Raw genomic sequence first — 24,021 nt, forward strand, 5'->3', positions numbered from 1 at the left:
GGGCGAGGACGTGCCTGGGCGGGGGTGGGGGGATGTGACGCGGGGGGGAGAGAAGAGGGTGTGGCATGGGGGGGAGCAGCGCAGAGCAGATACTCGCCCTGAGAACCTCTCCCCTCCCCACCCCCGTCACCGGACCAGAACCTGCTCCTTGCCCCGACCGGGCCGGGCCAGAGCTCCTGCGCTGGGCAGGACGGGCACCGGAGGGGGGAGGCGGGAGGCGGCTGTGTGGAAGCTGCAGTCTGGAAGCCAGTGGTGCCACCTACCAGGGTATCCCCCGAGAGCACCTCCAGCAGCGAGATGAGGTTGTGGCCATCCCGCAGGTCCTCGTACAGGTCGCTAACATGGCGCTGAGCCTGTGGAGACGGAAAGGAACTGTTAACGGGGGCAAAGCTAACAGCAGCCACGGAGCCGCCAGCCAGCCCTCGGCCGAGCCCTGAGCCCGGCGGGCTGCCCTGACCCAGCACCTCTGCAACCCGCTGACAAGGGGTGCAGGTATCTGACTCGGGCCCCAAAGGACATCATGGAAGGGCTCAAATGAAAGCCACGCTCACACGGGTCATCACGGTCACTGCAAAACGCATGTGTGTGCCATGCAAGGCAGCGTGGATCCGAACCAGAGTACTGCGTGCCCAAAGGCGACATGCCTCCACCTGAGTCCTCCAGACAGGAGACAAGGCAGCACTGTACATCAGCGTGGTAAGCTAGACAATGGACGCCCACTTCCACACACACTCAAACGTTAGCCAAGAGCAGTGATGTCACCAGGAAAGGAGCACGCAGGAACAAACAAGCCCCGGGGGTTATCTGGTCTAGGAGTAAAACCAATGAACTCTGGGGGTGTTTCTAGAAAGCAGAGACACCCCCCCACCCTGCTGATGCTCTACCCTAGGAAGTAAATGGACAGCATGTCAGCAGTCAGGAAAGCGGGGTCTCAGCCAGCCTGGGGTGAAAACAGTGGAGAGAACTTGGGGTGAGAAAGCTCTTGAGCCAGGAGGGGAACCGGTTTGCTAAATGCGGTCTCCAGAAAGTGTGCTAGGATTTGGTTTTGCATCCACCGTTTGTTTTCAAAATCCTTCCCCCGTCACCTGGATATTACCTGGATGATCCTTTCCCCTGTCACCTGGACGCCTGGTCTTTCCTGATAAATGCACAGTGCAGAGGGCCAGCAGGCGCTGGCCCTGGGAGGAGTCTTACAGCGGGTGTGTTCTGTTCCTCGGGGCCAGCGGGCCTGGGCATTCTGCAAATGTCCTGGGTGCAGGGGCTGGGCATGTGCCTAGCGCTAACCTGTATGAAGCTAGCTGGGTCTGTGGGGCCTGGCGGGCACCCTTTGCACTGCCAGAGGCTGGTTGTTTCAGGGCCTGACCCACTCCGAGGGCTGGGCTGGGCTGGCCTCCTTCCCCACTGTACTGATGCTGGCAGGGACAGGCTGGGGCCGGAGCCCAGGAGCTCCGATGCCTGGACCTGGCTCCAGGCGCTGTGGTGCACTGGTCCTGAGCCCTGCCAGCCCATGGCCTCTGCCCCCCACAGACCCAAGCCCATGGCCCTGCCTGGGGAGCAGGGAGGGCAGACAGGAGCCATGCGTGGTGCCGTCGGTCACGCCGTGCATAGGACAGGATGCCACCTACCTCTGCTCGCCAGTGCTGCCGCAGGAGGGGACGGCGGGGAGAGAGAGAGAGGGGGGTTAGGGGCAGAGAGGTGGTGCAGATCCGGCGTTCAGCTCCCCAGCCACCGCCCGGCCTGCTGCCCATGCCCCGGGGCCGCGAGCACAGCAGGGATCCTGGGCCCCCCACACTGGACGCTCCACTCCGGGCGGTGCCCCTGGAACCCCTCGGCTTGGGAGAGCCCGGCCCAGCACTCACCCCCTGGGTGGGGCAGGCGCCAGGGAGCGATGGGGAGCCAGCCGAAGCAGAGAGATTCGCCTCCCCACACAGGGGGCCTCCCCATGGCAGAACTGCAGAGCTGCACCGTGCCTGCCCCCTGCACAGAGCAGGGGCTCCCTGTGCCAACCTCACGGCCCACATGGGTCAGGCCAGCGAGCTCCCACCCACCCAGCCCTACAGCCTGGCCAGCCCCTGGCATCTCCCCCGCCTGGCCCCATGTGCTGCCCCCCATGGGCCACCCTGCACTCTGCCTGTGCAGTGTGCCCAGGGCCCTGGCCATAGGCGCCAGGGCTGTCTGTCTGCGCTGGTTTGGGGTGTGCCGGATGCTTCCCAGCCAGGCCAGGCCCTGCCCCCAGGAGCTGAGTGCACAAAGCGTGGGGGCGGGGATTACAGGCCTGGCACAGGACCGGTGCAGGCAGGCACACAAGCATGTGTGTGGCCAGACACGCACGTGGGGGCAGGGCAGGCGGGGTCCAGCGCGTGCTGCTCTCTGGAGCCGGGCCTGGCTCGTGGTGCCAGGGCAAAGAATGATGCTGAGAGGCAGCATGTCCTGTGCGGTGCAGGGCCGTGGCCGTGTCCCCATACTCAGCCGGGCGTTATTGGTTAGACGCGGGGCCGTGGCCGTGTCCCTGTGCCCAGCCGGGCGTTATTGGTTAGACACAGGGCCGTGGCCGTGTCCCCGTGCTCAGCCGGGCGTTACTGGTTAAACGCAGGGCCCTGGCCATGTCCCTGTGCTCAGCCGGGCACTAGTGGTTAGTCACGGGGCCATGGCCGTGTCCCTGTGCCCAGCCGGGCGTTATTGGTTAGACGCGGGGCCGTGGCCGTGTCCCCGTGCTCAGCCGGGCGTTACTGGTTAAACGCAGGGCCCTGGCCATGTCCCTGTGCTCAGCCGGGCACTAGTGGTTAGTCACGGGGCCATGGCCGTGTCCCTGTGCCCAGCCGGGCGTTATTGGTTAGACGCGGGGCCGTGGCCGTGTCCCCGTGCCCAGCTGGGCGTTATTGGTTAGACGCGGGGCCCTGGCCGTGTCCCTGTGCTCAGCCGGGCACTAGCGGTTAGTCACGGGGCCATGGCCGTGTCCCTGTGCCCAGCCGGGCGTTATTGGTTAGACACAGGGCCGTGGCCGTGTCCCCGTGCCCAGCCGGGCGTTATTGGTTAGACACAGGGCCGTGGCCGTGTCCCCGTGCTCAGCAGGGCGTTACTGGTCAGACACAGGGCCGTGGCCGTGTCCCCATGCTCAGCCGGGCGTTACTGGTTAGACGCGGGGCCCTGGCCGTGTCCCCATGCTCAGCCGGGCGTTACTGGTTAGACGCGGGGCCCTGGCTGTGTCCCCGTGCTCAGCCGGGCACTAGTGCTTAGAGGGGGGGCTGTGGCCATGTCCCTGCACTCAGCCGGGCCAGGTGTTACTGGTTCGCCATGGGGCTGGAGCTGTGTCCCTGCACTTGGCCAGGCGTTACTGGTTAGACGCAGTGCCAGGGCCATGTCCCTGCACTCGGCCGGGCCAGGCTCTACTGGTTAGACAGGGGATGGGGCTGGGTCCCTTCATTCGGCCGGGATGGGCGTTACTGGTTAGAGGCGGGGCCAGGGCTGTGTCCCTGTACTGCAGCAACCTGGGGAACTCCCTGCTATAAGATGCCAGCAAGGTTGAGAACTCAGCAATTTCCAGGGCAGAGCAGACAGTGACGTGACTCATGAGAAGAGCCGAGGTTACAATAGAAAGAGCTCCAGTCCCTCCTATCCGGGGTGAGGGGGCTGTCCCGTCAGTCCAGCACTCCCTGCTGCAGGGTTCCTGCCCCTCCCTCTGGTGCCAGCCCCGTCGGGCAGGAGGCAGGGCCCATGCAGATCAAGCCAGGCACTTCCCGTCTCCCCAGGCCCATCGGAAGGGCCTGGCTGAACTGCTGGGGGGCCAGAGCCGACTTTCCACAGTGGAAGATGCAGCAGAGCCCAGTTTTCACAAGCGCCCGGCTGCGCCTGCGGCGGGGGTGGGGGTGGGGGGAGCAGGCGCTGGGTCACACGATGCTGGCCGTGCAGCTCTGAAATCCTGCTTCATCAACGCCACCCGGAACATCCCCTTCTCCACGGGGCCGGAGCACAATCGCCCATTGAGAGCCGGGCCGCAGGCTGCTGTGTGCTCAGCGCGGCTGTGGGAGGAGAGGCAGCCTGCCAGCTAGGCTGGGCATGGGGCAAAGTGGCTCCTTCTGGGCCAGGGAGACTCCAGAGGCTTGCTCCCCAGCCCTCCTGAACTGCCCCTGCCTGGTCAGAGCACACAGCTTCCCACTGCTCGGGCGCCCAGCCCTTGTCTCCTTGTCGCCAGGCACCCCTTCTCCCACCCCGCCAAGCTCTCCGGCTGGGGCCCACGCCAGGAGGCAGAGCAGAGCCAGGTGCTGGATGTGGATGCTCCTCTCAGCAGGAGCTGGGCACCGCCCTCACATACTATGGCACGGCTGGCCGCGGGCAGGGACTGCTTCCCGCGCTCCTGCCCAGGCATTACCAACCAGTGCTGGGCAGCACCCGGTGGCCCCAGCCGGCCCCGTGCTGCACTGTCTGCTCTGGTGCCCACCCCAGCCTGCGAGTTCCAGGCAAGTGCCCCGGGGGGCTGGGGACAGACGCAATCTAGGGCAGCCCAGGCACCTCCACCCCCTGCCCAGCCTAGGCGCCCGGTGCTCCGATCCAGTGCAGACAGTGCCCCCCCGTCACTTACTCTGTGGCTGCCGCTCGGCGGAGCCTGGTCTTCCAGCCCCAGGACACACACGGGGAGGTGTGGGATGCCCTCCATGTGCCCCTCTCCATCCCGGTTCCGGCATCCCACCCCCCACCCAGGGCAAAGCTGAGGCTGGCCCAGGGCAGCCATGGGGGCGAGGGCACAGCGGGTAGCGTGGCAGTATGCAGGCAGACAAGAGTGGTCACACATGGGGCACTCAGGTAGCCAGCAGCTGAAGGAGGCTAGGGCCCCCCAGGGACTGGGTCCCGTCCAAAGGGGTCTCCCCTCTGAGAGCCACCCCTGGGAAAGGGATTGGGGTGTGCTGGCCCTTCCATAACTGGGCCCCCCATGGGGAGAGTCCCAGCTCCAGTGACTGGGGGTGAATTGCCACCAGGGCTGCTGGGCCTGAAAGCAATGCAGTGACCTTCCCCCAAGCCGGCACTTTGCCCCCTACAATAGAAACCACCTATTGTCAGCTGTTCACTTCACCCATCCTGCAGCAGTGAGTTCCACGGGCTAACCAGGCACTGCTGGTTAACAGTGAGGGACCTGCCCAGCCCTGGGCTGTCACCCCTGCTGCCCTGCCCTCCAAAGAGAGGCCCCACCCCCTACCCCTGTCCCTGGGGGGCGAGCACCCTTACCTTGATGAGGTGCTTGTTGACCCATTTGGTGAAGGTTTTCTTCTGGACCCGGTCTCGCTCATCTGCAAGAGAGGAGACCATGGGTGTTAGTGCATGTGGCAGGGTACGAGGGGCTTACAGAGTCTGCGGGGACACAGGGGAGCTTATGGAGTCTGGGGGGGGAAGAGTGGCAGCAACCCCCCCGGCCAGCAGGGCCAGAACTCAGAAGAGGGATGAGCAAGACCCCGCAGGCTCCCGGAGCTCAGCACAGGCAGGAAGGGGCCTGACTCATCGGTGCCAAGGAAATGGTTGCAATGACTCACGCCGCGCCCCCCGCTGTGCCCCATGTCCAGCCCCAGGGCTCGAGAAGCCGATGGCCAATGCCCCAGAGCAGCCCCCTGCGCCTACTCCCACGTGGGTCACAGCAGCCAGGCACCTCTCCGAGCGCAGCAACCTGGGGCGGTCCCGGCCAGCCGGGCCCCAGGGCGCCCCCTCCAGTCCCCCACAGCACTCACCCCACTGCAGGAGCTGCTGCCCCTGGGGCTGGTGCCTCCTGAGCCCCACACGCTCTAGGGGCCCAGGGCAGAGCCGAGAGCCCCCACAAAGGAGCCAGCAAACAGGCCACAGCAGGGACCCAAAGGCAGTAGGGGGCAGGCGAGCCAAGGGGAGCGGCTCTTCGGCGGCGACGGGCGGGGGGGTCCCTGTGTGGGGGCAGGGGTCTCAGTCACTACTGGGAGAGCCATGCGGAGTAGGGGTGCTGGCACACGGCAGGGAGCAGCTGTCTGCACGCCCAGCGGGCCAGGGCCTCCCGGAGAACAGCCCAGGCGCCCCGCCCCGCCGACACTGGGGTGGGCCCCACAGCAGGCTCAGGGGCTGGGACCCGTTTCCGGCAGGACAGGCCGTGCTGCCCCGGTGGGGACCGGCTCAGCCCCATCCAGCTCCAGCTGGGAACATCGAGCCATGGGCAGGCAGTGCCAGGAATGATTCCCAGGTGCCCCCCTGCTCTCTGCCTGAGCCAGGGGACCCATTTCTCACCCCACAGACACCCCCATCTCTGAGGGCTGCAGGAGCAAGACCCAGCCCCATGGCAGGCAGGGAGCAGAGGGGTCACTCCAAACCCCCCCCAAGGCATTTCTGGAACCAGGGCTCCAGCCCCACGGTCCTTCATGCTGAACTCACCCCTCCAGAGCTCTGTGGGGACCCCGACCCCTCCCCAAGGGGCAGCTCATCCCCATCACCCCCAGCACACAGCCCCACAAGCGACAGGCTCCGCCCAGCTCTGCACTGGCCTCAGGGGGCTCAGGGGCTAGGACACCTGGATTCCAATCCGGGCCCCACACTAGCTGCCAGAGCCTGGGCCAGTGGGGTGGGTGGGGGGAGCACTGACCTGCCCGGGACAGGGAGGAGTCTCCCCTAGGCCCCATGTAACACCCCCAGTGAGCAGGTTACAGCCCAGCGGAGACAGGCGAGCTGTGGGTCGTGAGGACCTGGGAGGGGAAGAGGAGGCTGGGAACACCCGGGATGCGCTAGGGCCCCCTCACACGGCAGTTAGCCCGGGATAACATCCCCCCAGCCCAGGAGTAAATGGCCACACTCCCCTCCCCAGAACCCACCCCTCCTCCAAGCCTGAATTGCCCGAATGAAGAGGGGACCCCCCCGCCCCAACAGGCTCATGCCCGGGGATGGGCTGGCACAGCTGCCCTCCCCATGTAGGTTTCACGTGTCGTGTCTTGTCCAGCCAGGAGAGCGTGGAGATCTGCCCCTGCAGCTCGCAGCCGCCCAGGGCCAGACACTTGCTGGGACGGGTGCCCAGCAGGGGCGTGCCTCCGGGGGCAGGGCTGACTTCCCCCACGGGACCCATGGTGGGGGCTGCACCCAAGGGGCAGCCAGGGGCAGAGCAGCTCTCAGCAGACGTGAGGGGGAGGGGGAGGCACAGACACACCCTGGGGCTCAGCTCCAGCTGGGCACCACCCCCAAGGAAGGAGCACGGTGGCAATCGAGCCCCTGGGACGCTTCTCCTAGCCCCCCCCACCTCATTCCAGTGTGGGCACGGCTGCTCCCCACGCAGGCTGGGTGGGGCAGGAAGTGCCACTCCCGCACGCAGGCAGGGTTCCCAGCGCCTGCCAGCCACTGCACCTACCGGGGGGGGGGGCTGCCATGGCGGGGCTCAGAGATGGGGCTGAAAGCAGGGGGCAGAGCTGGCAGGAGACCCCCCCACAGGACCCCATTGACCTCTCCTCCCTCCACAGCCCCAGTGATGCCCAAACACACCCCAGCCAGGGCAGAGGCCCTGGGCCCCTATAGCTATGGCTGGACAGCCAAGGCCCCTGGGGGGTGCTCAGAGTGACCTAGGGGTCACAGTGCCATGGGGGGGTTGCCCCCCAGCATGGAATGCCCAGGGGGTGGGCAGTGTGTGGGGCAGAGCTCACAGCAGCTGGGGTGCCAGGGCACAAACCCCCCCACACACAGAGCACAGCACCAGGGCCCGGAACTGGCACCACAAGGAGGCTCACTGCTGAGGTCAGCCCCCCCCGATTCAGTCCGCCCCCCCCAACAAACACGCCATGCACAGAGCAGCCTCCCAGTCAGCATGGTCTCCCCACAGCTACCTCCCCATGCACAGCCCTAGGACAGAGCCCCCCAACACCAGCAACCCCCACACCCCCTTCACCAGGCACAGCATAGCCCCCTACATCCCAGAGCAGGCAATCCCCCACGCCCCCCAGGTACACCCCCCACACCCCATTCACCAGGCGCAGCATAGCCCCCTACATCCCAGAGCAGGCAATCCCTCATGCCCCCCAGGTACAGCCCCCATCCCCCGTTCCCCAGGAGTACCATAGCCCCCTACATCCCAGAGCAGGCAATCCCTCATGCCCCCCAGGTACAGCCCCCATCCCCCGTTCCCCAGGAGTACCATAGCCCCCTACATCCCAGAGCAGGCAATCCCCCACACCCCCCAGGTACAGCTCCCACACCCCATTCACCAGGTGCAACATAGCCCCCTACATCCTGTGCAGCAGAGCCCCCCCAGCCCATCCCAGGCCCCCCCATCCTGTAGGTACAGCCCCCCAAATCCCCCATCCCCCAGGTCCATCACAGGCCCCCCATCCTGCAGGTACAGCCCCCCATGTCTCCATCCCCTGTCACAGCCCAGCCCCCATGTTCAGCCCCCTCCGCAGAAAGCCCAGGATGGGGGGCAGGCTGGGCAGGGGCTTGGTACCTTTCTTGCCCTCCGTGGCCCTCAGCACGGCCAGGTAGAGGTTCTCCTCGGGGCCCTCCAGCTCCTGGCTCCGCAGCCGCTGCCTGGACATGGTCCCTGGCACTCCCCAGCGATCTCCGCCCTGCCCTGCCCTGCCCTGCCCTGCCCGCGGGTGGCACCCACAGCCCAGCCGCAGCAGCCTGGCCGGTGACTGGAGAAGCAGCGCTGAGCAGCTCTCCCCACCCCGGCTCCAGCTTCTCTGACCCAGGGGGCAGGCCTGCCCCTCCGCTCCCCAGACTCCTCCTCCAGAGAGCAGTTGGCCTGGGGGGGCGGGGGCTCCCCGCCCGGGCACAGCCCTGCCTGCCTGAGTCAGGAAACCTCCGAGCCCACAGCCACCGGCCTCCTGCTCGTAACCCTTTCCTGCCCGCAGCCAGCCTGCCCTGCAGCAGCCAGGCGCAGGGTCAGAGGGCTGCACCCGGGAGCAGGGGGGCCAGGCTGGACTGTCCCGCAGGAGGGGATCTGGGCCCTGGTGCCCATTCGGGTGCCCCCGATGGGACAGCTGCCCCAGGGCCAGGGATCTCCCGCTGTCATTGGGGGCATGGCTCCAGTGTCCCACAGCCCTTGGGGAGACTCCCCCTGTGAGGCTGGGTGGTGGGCACAGGAAAATACACCTCCCCGCCCTGTGCCGCTCCTCCTCGGCTCCAGCCCACCTCAGCCAGGCCTGGGGGGACAAGGCTCAGTCAGCGCGGGCCAGAGAGACCCCAGGAGCCCCAGAGCCAGCATGGGGAGAGGAAAGGGCCAGCACCCCCCCCAGCCCTGTGCACGGCGCAGGGGAGGGGCTGCAGAGGGTAACCCCAGCCGCTCCCCAGGGTATAGGGTGCTCCGCGCAGGAAGCTGGCGCCTGGGTGCAGCATGGACCTTGCACGCACCCCCAGGGCCGGGGGGGGCTGTGACACATGGCTGCACCATGACTCATGCAGCCTCAGGGATGCTCCCTGCTCCTAGCACAACGCCCTCCGGGGACAGAGCCGGAAACTCTCCCCAGCCCCGTGGGCACAAGGAGCCAACGGAGTTCAGCCTAGGGCCTGCCTGGGGGCCAGGGCCACGTCCCACACGCCCCTGGCCCCCCAGAACAGCCCCTCCCCCCGAGCAGGGCTGAGTACACCGGGGACACCCAGGCCACCGGCACACTGGCGTCGCTAGCCCCAGAACAGCCCAGCCTGGGGAACAGAGGCAGAGACAGCACCCCAGCTCGCTGGCCAGCCCCCCGCGAAGGTCAGGGCCAGAGGGAAGGGCCCCACTAGCAGCCAGGTCAGGAGCTGACAGGGCCTCCCCATCCTGTTTGCTGTCTGGGTGTGACCCACTCAGAAATCACAGCCGCCTGGCCCCGCCACTGCCAGAGCATTTCCCCAGCTGCAGGCTAGGGCTGGGGGTCAGAACCCCCTGGCAGGGCGCTGCAAGAGCCGGGGCTCCCCTGTGACAAGCCTGGACCAGAGCCGGCTCTGAGCAGCCCCGGGCGAGGCACTGGGGCAAAGGCAGGGAAAGCGGAGGTGCTAGATCCAGCTGCCCCCCTCGCTTCCCAGCCCGGGCTCCCCCCAGCCGCTGCCCCCTCAGTTACCAAGGAGCAAAGCTGGGCCGGGGCCAGCGCGGGGAGGAATGTGCCCGACAACGGTTTCTAAACCACAAGTATTTTCCAGCCACTGACACATATGGAGCAATGAGCTGCCGGGGCCCGGCTGACGCCAACGCACGTCACAGAGCTGGGCACTCACATGCTGCCCGCAGCCCACCCAGCCAAGACAGTCACTTCCCCGCAGGGGGCGCTGTGGGGGCGGGGCAGGGCGGGGCTGGCTGGGGGGGAGCTCCCAGCAGGGGGCGCTGTGGGGGCGGGGCAGGGCATTGGCTGGGGGGGAACTCCCAGCTGGGGGCGCTGTGGGGGCGGGGCAGGGCTGGGTGCTGGCTGGGGGGAGCTCCCAGCAGGGGGCGCTGTGGGGGCGGGGCAGGGCATTGGCTGGGGGGGAGCTCCCAGCAGGGGGCGCTGTGGGGGCGGGGCAGGGCTGGGTGCTGGCTGGGGGGGAGCTCCCAGCAGGGGGTGCTGTGGGGGCGGGGCGGGGCAGGGCTGGGTGCTGGCTGGGGGGGAGCTCCCAGCAGGGGGCGCTGTGGGGGCGCTGTGGGGCGGGGCGGGGCGGGGCGGGGCAGGGCTGGGGGAGCTCCCAGCAGGGGGCGTTGTGGGCAGGGCGCGGCTGGGGGGGAGCTCCCAGCAGGGGGCGCTGTGGGGGCGGGGCAGGGCATTGGCTGGGGGGGAGCTCCCAGCAGGGGGCGCTGTGGGGGCGGGGCAGGGCATTGGCTGGGGGGGAGCTCCCAGCAGGGGGCGCTGTGGGGGCGGGGCAGGGCATTGGCTGGGGGGGAGCTCCCAGCAGGGGGCGCTGTGGGGGCGGGGCAGGGCATTGGCTGGGGGGGAGCTCCCAGCAGGGGGCGCTGTGGGGGCGGGGCAGGGCTGGGTGCTGGCTGGGGGGAGCTCCCAGCAGGGGGCGCTGTGGGGGCGGGGCAGGACATTGGCTGGGGGGGAACTCCCAGCTGGGGGGGAGCTCCCAGCTGGGGGCGCTGTGGGGGCGGGGCAGGGCTGGGTGCTGGCTGGGGGGGAGCTCCCAGCAGGGGGCGCTGTGGGGGCGGGGCAGGGCATTGGCTGGGGGGGAACTCCCAGCAGGGGGCGCTGTGGGGGCGGGGCGGGGCAGGGCTGGGTGCTGGCTGGGGGGAGCTCCCAGCAGGGGGCGCTGTGGGGGCGGGGCAGGGCATTGGCTGGGGGGGAGCTCCCAGCAGGGGGCGCTGTGGGGGCGGGGCAGGGCTGGGTGCTGGCTGGGGGGGAGCTCCCAGCAGGGGGCGCTGTGGGGGCGCTGTGGGGGCGGGGCGGGGCGGGGCAGGGCTGGGTGCTGGCTGGGGGAGCTCCCAGCAGGGGGCGTTGTGGGCAGGGCGCGGCTGGGGGGGAGCTCCCAGCAGGGGGCGCTGTGGGGGCAGGGCGCGGCTGGGGGGAGCTCCCAGCAGGGGGCGCTGTGGGGGCAGGGCGCGGCTGGGGGGGAGCTCCCAGCAGGGGGCGCTGTGGGGGCGGGGCGGGGCGGGGCAGGGCTGGGTGCTGGCTGGGGGAGCTCCCAGCAGGGGGCGTTGTGGGCAGGGCGCGGCTGGGGGGGGAGCTCCCAGCAGGGGGCACTGTGGGGGCAGGGCAGGGCGCGGCTGGGTGCTGGCTGGGGGGGAGCTCCCAGCAGGGGGCGCTGTGCGGGCGGGGCGGGGCAGGGCTGGGTGCTGGCTGGGGGAGCTCCCAGCAGGGGGCGTTGTGGGCAGGGCGCGGCTGGGGGGGGAGCTCCCAGCAGGGGGCGCTGTGGAGGCAGGGCAGGGCGCGGCTGGGGGGGAGCTCCCAGCAGGGGGTGCTGTGGGGGCAGGGCAGGGCGCAGCTGGGGGGGAGCTCCCAGCAGGGGGCGCTGTGGGGGCAGGGCAGGGCGCGGCTGGGGGGGGAGCTCCCAGCAGGGGGTGCTGCAGGGGTCGGTGTAGTGGTGGCTGCATTTGCCCCAGTCTCTCCCGCGCTGGCGCCCCGCGCACAAGGCCAACCCCCACTTCTCACACCTTCCAATGAGCCCCTTTGGGTTCTCCCAGGCTGCCCCTCATGCCAGGAAAGCGCCTGCCTGACATCTGCAAAATGCCCTCACTGTCCCCCTTCGACCCCCGACAGCTCTCTGCACCAGGCCTTGCGCAGCTCGACCCGGACTAGGGAGCTGGGGTGCTCCTGCTGCCCCTTTCTCACCCCGTGTCTGTACAGTGCCTGGCACAGAGGGTCCTGCCCCGAGGAGGTCTCTGCCCCCATCACAGGAGCTGGCCAGGTCCCTTCGAACCCTGGATCCGGCAGCAAGGGGGGAATTTCTAGGGTACCCCCTGCTGGATCCCACGTGAATCGCACAGCAAGGGCCCAGCTCTGCGCCCAGGGCCTCTGGGAAGATCAGGAGAACTCGCACTGCAGCCGGCCCCGAGGGCAGAGTCCAGGCTGCCCAGGGCTGCAGCAAACCAGGCTGAGAACCATCGAGAGCGGGGCACCCACCTGCGGGTGGGGTCTGAGCCTACTGCTTCTGTCAACCCAGCACCTGCCCCGGCAGCCACCCCCCTTCAGCCGAGCCACAGGCCCCCACACTGCCTCCTACAGCCGGACACCCCCTGCTACAGCCAGCCAGCCCCGCAGACCCATCACCCCTGCTACAGCCGGACACCCCCTGCTACAGCCAGCCAGCCCCGCAGACCCATCACCTCTGCTACAGCCAGCCAGCCCCGCAGACCCATCACCCCTGCTACAGCCGGACAGCCCCTGCTACAGCCAGCCAGCCCCGCAGACCCATCACCCCTGCTACAGCCGGACACCCCCTGCTACAGCCAGCCAGCCCCGCAGACCCATCACCTCTGCTACAGCCAGCCAGCCCCGCAGACCCATCACCCCTGCTACAGCCGGACAGCCCCTGCTACAGCCAGCCAGCCCCGCAGACCCATCACCCCTGCTACAGCCGGACACCCCCTGCTACAGCCAGCCAGCCCCGCAGACCCATCACCCCTGCTACAGCCGGACACCCCCTGCTACAGCCAGCCAGCCCCGCAGACCCATCACCCCTGCTACAGCCGGACACCCCCTGCTACAGCCAGCCAGCCCCGCAGACCCATCACCTCTGCTACAGCCAGCCAGCCCCGCAGACCCATCACCCCTGCTACAGCCGGACACTCCCTGCTACAGCCAGCCAGCCCCGCAGACCCATCACCCCTGCTACAGCCGGACACCCCTGCTACAGCCAGCCAGCCCCGCAGACCCATCACCCCTGCTACAGCCGGACACCCCCTGCTACAGCCAGCCAGCCCCGCAGACCCATCACCCCTGCTACAGCCAGCCAGCCCCGCAGACCCATCACCCCTGCTACAGCCGGACACCCCCTGCTACAGCCAGCCAGCCCCGCAGACCCATCACCCCTGCTACAGCCAGCCAGCCCCGCAGACCCATCACCCCTGCTACAGCCAGCCAGTCCCGCAGACCCATCACCCCTGCTACAGCCAGCCAGTCCCGCAGACCCATCACCCCTGCTACAGCCAGCCAGCCCCGCAGACCCATCACCCCTGCTACAGCCGGACACCCCCTGCCACAGCCAGCCAGCCCCGCAGACCCATCACCCCTGCTACAGTCGGACACCCCCTGCTACAGCCAGCCAGCCCCGCAGACCCATCACCTCTGCTACAGCCAGCCAGCCCCGCAGACCCATCACCCCTGCTACAGCCAGCCAGCCCCGCAGACCCATCACCCCTGCTACAGCCGGACACCCCCTGCTACAGCCAGCCAGCCCTGCAGACCCATCACCTCTGCTACAGCCAGCCAGCCCCGCAGACCCATCACCCCTGCTACAACCAGCCAGCCCGGCAGACCCATCACCCCTGCTACAGCCGGACACCCCCTGCTACAGCCAGCCAGCCCCGCAGACCCATCACCCCTGCTACAGCCGGAAACCCCCTGCTACAGCCAGCCAGCCCCGCAGACCCATCACCCCTGCTACAGCCAGCCAGCCAGCCCCGCAGACCCATCACCCCTGCTACAGCCGGACACCCCCTGCTACAGCCAGCCAGCCCCGCAGACCCATCACCCCTGCTACAGCCAGCCAGCCCCGCAGACCCATCACCCCTGCTACAACCGGAAACCCCCTGCTACAGCCAGCCAGCCCCGCAGATCCATCACCTCTGCTACAGCCAGCCAGCCCCGCAGACCCATCACCCCTGCTACAGCCAGCCAGCCCCGCAGACCCATCACCCCTGCTACAGCCGGACACCCCCTGCTACAGCCAGCCAGCCCCGCAGACCCATCACCCCTGCTACAGCCAGCCAGTCCCGCAGACCCATCACCCCTGCTACAGCCGGACACCCCCTGCTACAGCCAGCCAGCCCTGCAGACCCATCACCTCTGCTACAGCCAGCCAGCCCCGCAGACCCATCACCCCGCTACAGCCGGAAACCCCCTGCTACAGCCAGCCAGCCCCGCAGACCCATCACCTCTGCTACAGCCAGCCAGCCCCGCAGACCCATCACCCCTGCTACAGCCAGCCAGCCCCGCAGACCCATCACCCCTGCTACAGCCAGCCAGCCCCGCAGACCCATCACCCCTGCTACAGCCAGCCAGCCCCGCAGACCCATCACCCCTGCTACAGCCAGCCAGCCCCGCAGACCCATCACCCCTGCTACAGCCAGCCAGCCCCGCAGACCCATCACCCCTGCTACAGCCAGCCAGCCCCGCAGACCCATCACCCCTGCTACAACCGGAAACCCCCTGCTACAGCCAGCCAGCCCCGCAGACCCATCACCTCTGCTACAGCCAGACACCCCCTGCTACAGCCAGCCAGCCCCGCAGACCCATCACCCCTGCTACAGCCAGCCAGCCCCGCAGACCCATCACCCCTGCTACAGCCAGCCAGTCCCGCAGACCCATCACCCCTGCTACAGCCAGCCAGTCCCGCAGACCCATCACCCCTGCTACAGCCAGCCAGCCCCGCAGACCCATCACCCCTGCTACAGCCAGCCAGCCCCGCAGACCCATCACCCCTGCTACAGCCGGACACCCCCTGCTACAGCCAGCCAGCCCCGCAGACCCATCACCTCTGCTACAGCCAGCCAGCCCCGCAGACCCATCACCCCTGCTACAGCCAGCCAGCCCCACAGACCCATCACCCCTGCTACAGCCGGACACCCCCTGCTACAGCCAGCCAGCCCCGCAGACCCATCACCCCTGCTATAGCCAGCCAGCCTCGCAGACCCATCACCTCTGCTACAGCCAACCAGCCCGGCAGACCCATCACCCCTGCTACACCCGGACACCCCCTGCTACAGCCAGCCAGCCCCGCAGACCCATCACCCCTGCTACAGCCAGCCAGCCCCGCAGACCCATCACCCCTGCTACAGCCGGACACCCCCTGCTACAGCCAGCCAGCCCCGCAGACCCATCACCCCTGCTACAGCCGGACACCCCCTGCTACAGCCAGCCAGCCCCGCAGACCCATCACCCCTGCTACAGCCAGACACCCCCTGCTACAGCCAGCCAGCCCCGCAGACCCATCACCCCTGCTACAGCCGGACACCCCCTGCTACAGCCAGCCAGCCCCGCAGACCCATCACCCCTGCTACAGCCGGACACCCCCTGCTACAGCCAGCCAGCCCCGCAGACCCATCACCTCTGCTACAGCCAGACACCCCCTGCTACAGCCAGCCAGCCCCGCAGACCCATCACCCCTGCTACAGCCAGCCAGCCCCGCAGACCCCTCACCCCTGCTACAGCCGGACACCCCCTGCTACAGCCAGCCAGCCCCGCAGACCCATCACCGCTGCTACAGCCAGCCAGCCCCGCAGACCCATCACCCCTGCTACAGCCAGCCAGCCCCACAGACCCATCACCCCTGCTACACCCAGACACCCCCTGCTACAGCCAGCCAGCCCCGCAGACCCATCACCCCTGCTACAGCCAGCCAGCCCCGCAGACCCATCACCTCTGCTATAGCCAGACACCCCCTGCTACAGCCAGCCAGCCCCGCAGACCCATCACCCCTGCTACAGCCAGCCAGCCCCGCAGACCCCTCACCCCTGCTACAGCCGGACACCCCCTGCTACAGCCAGCCAGCCCCGCAGACCCATCACCTCTGCTACAGCCAGCCAGCCCCGCAGACCCATCACCCCTGCTACAGCCGGACACCCCCTGCTACAGCCAGCCAGCCCCGCAGACCCATCACCTCTGCTACAGCCAGCCAGCCCCGCAGACCCATCACCCCTGCTACAGCCAGCCAGCCCCACAGACCCATCACCCCTGCTACACCCAGACACCCCCTGCTACAGCCAGCCAGCCCCGCAGACCCATCACCCCTGCTACAGCCAGCCAGCCCCGCAGACCCATCACCTCTGCTACAGCCGGACACCCCCTGCTACAGCCAGCCAGCCCCGCAGACCCATCACCCCTGCTACAGCCAGCCAGCCCCGCAGACAAGACACCCTTGCTACACCCAGACAGCCCCTGCTACAGCCAGAGAGCCCCTCCTAGAGCCAGAGAGTCCCACAAAAGAATCACCCTCACTACAGCCAGAGACCTGAAGACCAGTCACTCCCTGCTACAGTCAGACATCCTCACTACAGCCAGCCAGCTCCTGCTACAGCCTGAGAGACCCACAAACCAATCACTCCCCTGTGTCCAGCCAGCCCCAGAACTGCAGGCTTCCCAGAGCTGTGCAGCTTGAGGGACCAGCAGTGCCCCATCACTGCCAGCCGCCACGTCTGCTCAACGCCATCCTGGGGGGCCCCTGAGCTTCACCGCCATGGGAGGCACTTCAATTCCCCCAGCTGGACGCACCCACCTGCCGCTCCCCTCCCTTGCCTGTGGCCACCCAGCCAGGGGTCACCAGGGGCGAGGCCCATGCAGGGGGCCCGGGTGTTACCACAGACGGCTAGCAGCTCCACACCCAGCCCTGCATGGCACTGCTCCCCAGCAGCGCAGAACGGGGCAAGGCAGTAGAAGAACTGGGGTCACCCACCGGACGCCTGCCCCAGACAGCTGGGGAACAGGGCCGATTTGGGGCAGTGCTCTGGGGCTGGCAGCTTTGTTAGAGGGGCTGGGGAAGCACAAGCACGTCTCAGCTCCAGGGGGGACCCTGTCCTCTGCCAGCAGACAAGGGCTGCCCCAGCTGGGCTCCCCAAGGCCAAAGGGGTCCATGGGGGGATGGGCCAGCAAGGTGTGCGTGTGATCTGTGCACCTGTCCCTGCAGGGGAGGGGCTGCCCCGCCTCCCGGGGAGCTGGGGGGGGGAGCTGCACGTTGCTCAATCGCTTGGCTCAAGGGTCGCCGTTACCCGGGCAGGGCCCTTCCCACGCCCGATAGCAGGAGGCGGGGCGAGGGCAAGCCCCGCCCCCAAACCATTAACCCGTCGCTGCCCTGAACGCGGGAGCTGGGTCCGCTGAGCTCAGGTAGAACAAACTCGGGGCAGCCGAGTCTAGTGGCAGGAGTGAGGCCTGGGGGTGCCCTTGTACCCCCCCCACCAACCACCCGGACACTGCGCCCGTCACTGCAACCAACCCCCCCCGCTGCATCCCCCCCACCACCCGGACACTGCACCCGTCACTGCAACCAACCCCCCCACTGCACCCCCCTCACCACCCGGACACTGCATCCGTCACTGCAACCAACCCCCCACTGTACCCCCCCTCACCACCCGGACACTGCACCCGTCACTGCAACCAACCCCCCACTGCACCCCCCCACCACCCGGACACTGCATCCGTCACTGCAACCAACCCCCCACTGCACCCCCCTCACCACCCGGACACTGCACCCGTCACTGCAACCAACCCCCCACTGCACCCCCCTCACCACCCGGACACTGCACCCGTCACTGCAACCAACCCCCCACTGCACCCCCCTCACCACCCGGACACTGCACCCCCCTCACCACCCGGACACTGCGCCCGTCACTGCAACCAACCCCCCACTGCACCCCCCCCACCACCCGGACACTGCATCCGTCACTGCAACCAACCCCCCACTGCACTCCCCCCCACCACCCGGACACTGCACCCGTCACTGCAACCAACCCCCCACTGCACCCCCCTCACCACCCGGACACTGCGCCCGTCACTGCAACCAACCCCCCCCTGCACCCCCCCCACCACCCGGACACTGCACCCGTCACTGCAACCAACCCCCCACTGCACCCCCCTCACCACCCGGACACTGCGCCCGTCACTGCAACCAACCCCCCCCGCACCCCCCCACCACCCGGACACTGCATCCGTCACTGCAACCAACCCCCCACTGCCCCCCGGAGCCGCCCGGCCGGACCCACCGACGCAGCAGAGCCGCCGGCTCAGGTAGCTCCTCCGCTCCGGCTCCGAGCGGCCGCTCAGCAGCCCCTCGGAGCCCCGCAGCACCGCCCGCTTGTAGGCGAAGTAGGCGGCCACGGAGGGCGCGGGGTCCGGGCTGCCGGCCATGCCGCGGCGCTGCCTCCTCGGCCCGGCCCGGCCCGGCCCGGAGCCGCCCCGCCCCGCCCCGCCCCGCGCAGCCAGGGCCGCCGCCAGCGCGGAGCCAGCCCCGCCGTGCCCGGGACCGACCCCCCCCGAGTTCCCCAGACTGAGACTGACCCCCCCAACTAACTGGCTGCAGGGGCTGAGACCTGTCCAAGCCATCAAGGAACCCCCCCCAGCACCCTCCCCAGCCTGGGACCGACCCCCCCGGACTGAGACCCCCCCCGGAGTTCCCCAGACTGAGACTGACCCCCCCCCAACTAACTGGCTGCAGGGGCTGAGACCTGTCCAAGCCATCAAGGAACCCCCCCCCAGCACCCCCCCCAGCCTGGGACCGACCCCCCCCGGACTGAGACCCCCCCCGGAGTTCCCCAGACTGAGACTGACCCCCCCAACTAACTGGCTGCAGGGGCTGAGACCTGTCCAAGCCATCAAGGAACCCCCCCAGCACCCCCCCAGCCTGGGACCGGCCCCCCCAGCCTGGGACCGGCCCCCCCCGGAGTTCCCCAGACTGAGACTGACCCCCCCCAACTAACTGGCTGCAGGGGCTGAGACCTGTCCAAGCCATCAAGGAACCCCCCCCAGCACCCTCCCCAGCCTGGGACCGACCCCCCCGGACTGAGACCCCCCCCGGAGTTCCCCAGACTGAGACTGACCCCCCCAACTAACTGGCTGCAGGGGCTGAGACCTGTCCAAGCCATCAAGGAACCCCCCCCAGCACCCCCCCCAGCCTGGGACCGACCCCCCCGGACTGAGACCCCCCCCCCGGAGTTCCCCAGACTGAGACTGATCCCCCCCAACTAACTGGCTGCAGGGGCTGAGACCTGTCCAAGCCATCAAGGAACCCCCCCCAGCACCCCCCCAGCCTGGGACCGGCCCCCCCAGCCTGGGACCGGCCCCCCCCGGAGTTCCCCAGACTGAGACTGACCCCCCCCAACTAACTGGCTGCAGGGGCTGAGACCTGTCCAAGCCATCAAGGAACCCCCCCCAGCACCCCCCCAGCCTGGGACCGACCCCCCCGGACTGAGACCCCCCCCGGAGTTCCCCAGACTGAGACTGACCCCCCCCAACTAACTGGCTGCAGGGGCTGAGACCTGTCCAAGCCATCAAGGAACCCCCCCCCAGCACCCCCCCAGCCTGGGACCGACCCCCCCGGACTGAGACCCCCCCCGGAGTTCCCCAGACTGAGACTGACCCCCCCCAACTAACTGGCTGCAGGGGCTGAGACCTGTCCAAGCCATCAAGGAACCCCCCCCAGCACCCCGCCAGCCTGGGACCGACCCCCCCTGGACCGAGACCCCCCCGGAGTTCCCCAGACTGAGACTGATCCCAACTAACTGGCTGCAGGCCGAGACCTGTCCAAGCCATCACGGACGTGCAGGCTGCGGCCATGTGCGGGGTGGCCCAGGGTGCAGAGCAGTGGTCCCAGCCTGAGGCCAGCTGCACAGGACCCGCGCCAGGGCCCAGCGCAGAGGGGAGCCCTCGGCACGTTCCTCGTTGGCTCCCTTTCCCGTTAGCTCATCGGAGGAGAGCCCATGGCTCCGAAGACCGGGCCAGAGCCGCCCGGGACTCCCCCTGCACCAGAGCTCACAGGACAGCTGCTGACAACGGCCCCTGGCCGCCAGCCACAGCACGGCCAGCTCCCGGAGCAGCCTAGCAAGGCCCCGAGGCCCTGCGAGCCTGGCCCCCGGACGGCCGCAGCCCCAGGCCTACCCATGCCAGGGGGTTGAACCCGGGGCCTGCGGCAGCGCAGCTAGAACTGAGACAACCCCTTGCAGAGGCAGCCCCGGATCACCTGCTAGAACTGCGCCCGTACCACCAGATCGGCACCCTTCCCTCGTACTGCTCCGAGGGGCAGCGCCCCCCCCCCACCCGAACGGTCACAGCAGGGGATCCCCCCCGCCCCGGAGCACCCAGCAGCAGCACGTCCTGGGCCAAGCATGGGGCTCCTGGCGAGAACGGGTCTGTGCCCGGCCCAATGCCCATTGGCGGTCAGTCTTCCCTTGCAGCCCCAGGCGCGGTTCAGAGCAGCAGAGAGCTTGCTGTCTCCCCATGGCCCGGCATGGCGCCAGGCAGCCCCCTAGCAGCGGGGAAGCAAGCGCAGCCGCACGCCATTGGTGCAGCCCGCAGGCCCCCCCTTGCAGACATTTTCAGGGCCACGCTTGGCTCCCCCCAGACCCAGCAGGACTCTCCCCCCCAGGCAGTCACAATGCACCTTGGTGGGTGACTGCTACGCCCCCTCCAGAGGGCAATGGGTCAGCAAGACCTGCCAACCTGCAGAGCATCTCCAGGGCGGGACAGGGCTAGAGAGAACAGCGCTGGGTGGGACCCGTGGGAGGCTGCGCCTGGAGCAGCGCTGAGTCCAGGAGCCCCTGTCCCTGCAGCGAGGAGGGAGGAACATCCTTGAGGCTGGCTCAGTCTGAGCCTTTGGCAGTTTCCCCAGGTGCCTGGGGCCCTCGTCCCCACAACTTAGCACAGAGAACAGCTGCTAGCCAAAGGGAGCAACGTGCCTGGGTTCTGTTCTTAGCCCTGGGAGTGGGGTGTAGGCGTTGGAGGGCAGGACTCCTGGGTTCTATTCCCAGCTCTGCATGTGACCTGGGCCCAGCCCCGTGCCATCTGTGGAGCGGAGATAAGGCAGGAGCTCCGGGTGGGCCGGGCTGCGGTTCTTACCGCTGGTGGGAGGCAGGAGATGGCTCTGGATCTTATAGGCTGCAGTGTCCCATGGGGGGGTTTGTTCCTTTGACATGCCTCAGCCAGTCTGTCCCCTTGGTGGAGCAGGGTAAGGGAGCCCCCCGGCCTCAGCCCCCAGCTGGCAAAGGGCCTCAAGCACACGCTAAAACCAACAGACACCCTGGCCCACAGCCTCTCCCAAGCAGGATGCCCCGGGGCAGCAGGAGACACTGCCCAGAGTCGCTCCCCTGCAGAGCCGTTCCCAGGGAGCGGGGGCAGCTGAGCGGAGGTCCCTTGCTCCCGGCTCTCGGCACAGGGGCTGGTTCCCTTGGCAGGACCTGCCAGCCCAGGCCCAAACTGCAGCCTTTTACCATTTCCTCTCCTTTCCTCGCAGCTGGTGAGTCACTTGGCAAGAACAGCCCCAGCCACCTCCCCGTTCCCAGCCCTGGCCCCGGCCCCAGCCCGGGGGGGAAGGGGGGGCTAGTGGAAAAGCTGACTGGGGAGGGAGGAGGGTTCCCAGGAGTCCCATGGGGCCTTCCCCGCCCACAACAGCCGCTCCTCCTTCATTGTCGCATGCGGCTCCAGCCAGCCTTAGAGACCGGGCAGAGCCCAAACAAACAACAACCGCCCCTTGCGGTTAGTTACGGCATTTCCCTCCCCCGCCCATCAACAAACCCTCCAGCCCTCTGCCCCCCACCACTTCATCAACACATCCTCCCCACCACTCCCACAGGCACAATTTGTCTGCGGAACTCCCTGCCACAGTGCACCAGTGAGGTGGGGAGCTTAGCAGGCCTCAGCAAAAAATTAGACAGTTCTATGGTAAATGAGCCTCAGCGAAGGGACTGGGAGAGGTCCCCACCCACAGGGCATGGGCCAGCCATTGCCAGTGCACGACGTTGCCCATGAACCAGCTGTCCCAGAACTGCCTGCTGGGGGGAGCCTGCATCCTCCCCTGACGCAGCTAATGCTGGTGCTGTCACACATAGGGCTCGATGGGGCTGGGGGCTGCTCCGGCTACCCTTCCCCCTCCACACTCCCCAGCTGCGGGCAGAGGGAGAGGGGAGGGGCCCCCCGGGGGACAGCAGTCTGGCCTGTGCTGAAGTGAGCAGGGGGCTCCAGGTGTGGGCAGCGCATTGACAGACCCCCCTGCCCCAGGCTGGCGGCACGAGCCCTGGGGCCAGACGAGAGCAGCACCTGGGAAATAGCCCTACTGCACAGCTCCCCCCAGCACAGCCCCCTACCACCAAGCCCAGCCCTTTCGGGTCAGCCATGTCCAGACAGGCGGGGGACCGGGTGCACGCTCAGCCACCAATGGGGCACCTGGAGCTGCCCCTGCTGCTGGACATGGGGCTTAGTGGCCAGAGGCACCAAGGAGATTCGGACGCAGCGCCAGGTGCAGCTCAGGCACTGTGGGGCGGGCGGAGCTCCTGAGCCGCAGCCCCCAGCCCTGTGCCCCACGGCAGGGAGGGCGGGCTACAGACACCGTGCCCAGGGCTGGTATTTGGTATCCAGGACAAACACCCTCCCCCTGTGCGACGCAAACAGACGCTGGTGCTAAAAATACCCACACGTGGGGCGGGGCTCTGCAGACGTCACAGGGCAGCTCCCCTGTGGCTCCAGGGACATATACTACAGCAGGCTGGGCTCACCCCATCCAGCCCCCCACACTCCCAGACACACCCAGGCTGTGGCAGCTCACTGGGGGGCGGGGGAATTAACCCTGACTGGGCCAGGCGGGAGCCCAGGCAGCGTCGGGAGCAGGCTGAGCAGAGAACCCAGGAGTCCTGAGCGCAGACCAGGCTGCGTGAGGGGAGGCCGTTACATGCCAAGGCTGGCAGCCCAGCCCCTTCCGCTGTGGGGTCCATCCCAGGTGGCCTGCAGTCCTCATGAGGGCCGGGGGCGGGGGGCAGACACGAGCCCCGTCCCGCTCCAGGACTCTGCCAAAGCCCCTCCGAGATGACAGGCCCTGGCAGGTGCGACCTTGGCCTGGTGGGTGGAGCAAGATGCCCTCTGAGCAGGCATGGCCCCGTGCCCGGGACGTCGGCCCCTGTTCTGCCTGGGAACAGACCCCGCATGCCGTCAAGGTGCCCGGGGGATTCCTGGGGAGGCAGAGCCCCTCGTGGCACTGCCGGGGGACGGACCCCCTGCCCCGCCCCGCCCCCCGCACCCCACTTTGCAAGGGGCAGCACCAGCCTGTGGTTTCCTGAGCACTCGTGCGTGGGCCCTCAGAGCTGCTGCTGCCATGGCAACGCGGGCCAGCGCCCGCCACCAGATGAGGCAGCGTGACATCCCGGAACGCCCTGCACAGATTCCACGGAAACCGCAGCCAGCGCCCTGGAAACGGCGCGGGGGGGGATCCGGCACCAGCTCCTTCCCTTGCTGGCTACTGCAGCCCCCCAGGGCCGCCAGCAGGCACCCGGGGCAGGGCACAGGGCGGCTCAGCACTCCCGGCACCCAGCAGCAGCCCGAGGCGTCTGGCTCCGGCACAGGGCTGCATCCTGCACCCATCCCCAGCACCTCCAGTGCGCTTCAGACGCTAACCCAGCCCCAAGGCCACAGAGCCAACCATTCAGAGAGAGAACTATGGGGCAGAGCGGGGGCCCACCCCAGGTGCACAAGGGCTCAGCTACAGGGAAGGGAAGCCAGGAACCCTCAGCTCCCATCCAGCATCATCCCCTCAAGCTATTTCCGAGGGACCCACTGCCAGGGGGTCTGGAGGAAAAGGGGGCGCAATGGGGATCCCACCATTTCTGCCAGGAGGAAGCAGGCTCCAGCCTCTAGGGCAGGTGTTTGTACGACTCACAGCAACCCCGCCCAGTCCCAGCTCTGCCCATTGTCCTGTAAACACCAGAACACTGGCACAAAGGTGCAGGGGGGAAAGGGAGGTACCATG

At 68.4% G+C, this 24,021-nt stretch overlaps 1 protein-coding gene across 22 annotated transcripts in view; it reads right to left on the reverse strand.

Moving 5' to 3' along the window:
* Positions 1-24,021, reverse strand: part of PLEC (plectin) — a 166,566-nt gene that overhangs the window by 55,041 nt on the left and 87,504 nt on the right. For 9 of the 22 annotated variants that reach the window (XM_043507194.1, XM_043507196.1, XM_038391702.2 and 6 more), the window contains 3 exons: positions 5,221-5,282; positions 1,626-1,640; positions 264-353 (listed from right to left, as the gene is read on the reverse strand). In XM_043507194.1, the coding sequence (XP_043363129.1) occupies positions 264-353; positions 1,626-1,640; positions 5,221-5,282 (167 nt within the window). Of the gene's footprint in view, positions 1-263; positions 354-1,625; positions 1,641-5,220; positions 5,283-8,422; positions 8,532-18,277; positions 18,458-24,021 lie in introns of those variants that run through there. The other 13 variants (XM_043507195.1, XM_043507202.1, XM_043507206.1 and 10 more) reach the window with 5 other exon arrangements.

The sequence above is a fragment of the Dermochelys coriacea genome, chromosome 2 (genome assembly GCF_009764565.3).
Source record: "Dermochelys coriacea isolate rDerCor1 chromosome 2, rDerCor1.pri.v4, whole genome shotgun sequence".
NCBI classification, from domain to species: Eukaryota; Metazoa; Chordata; order Testudines; family Dermochelyidae; genus Dermochelys; species Dermochelys coriacea.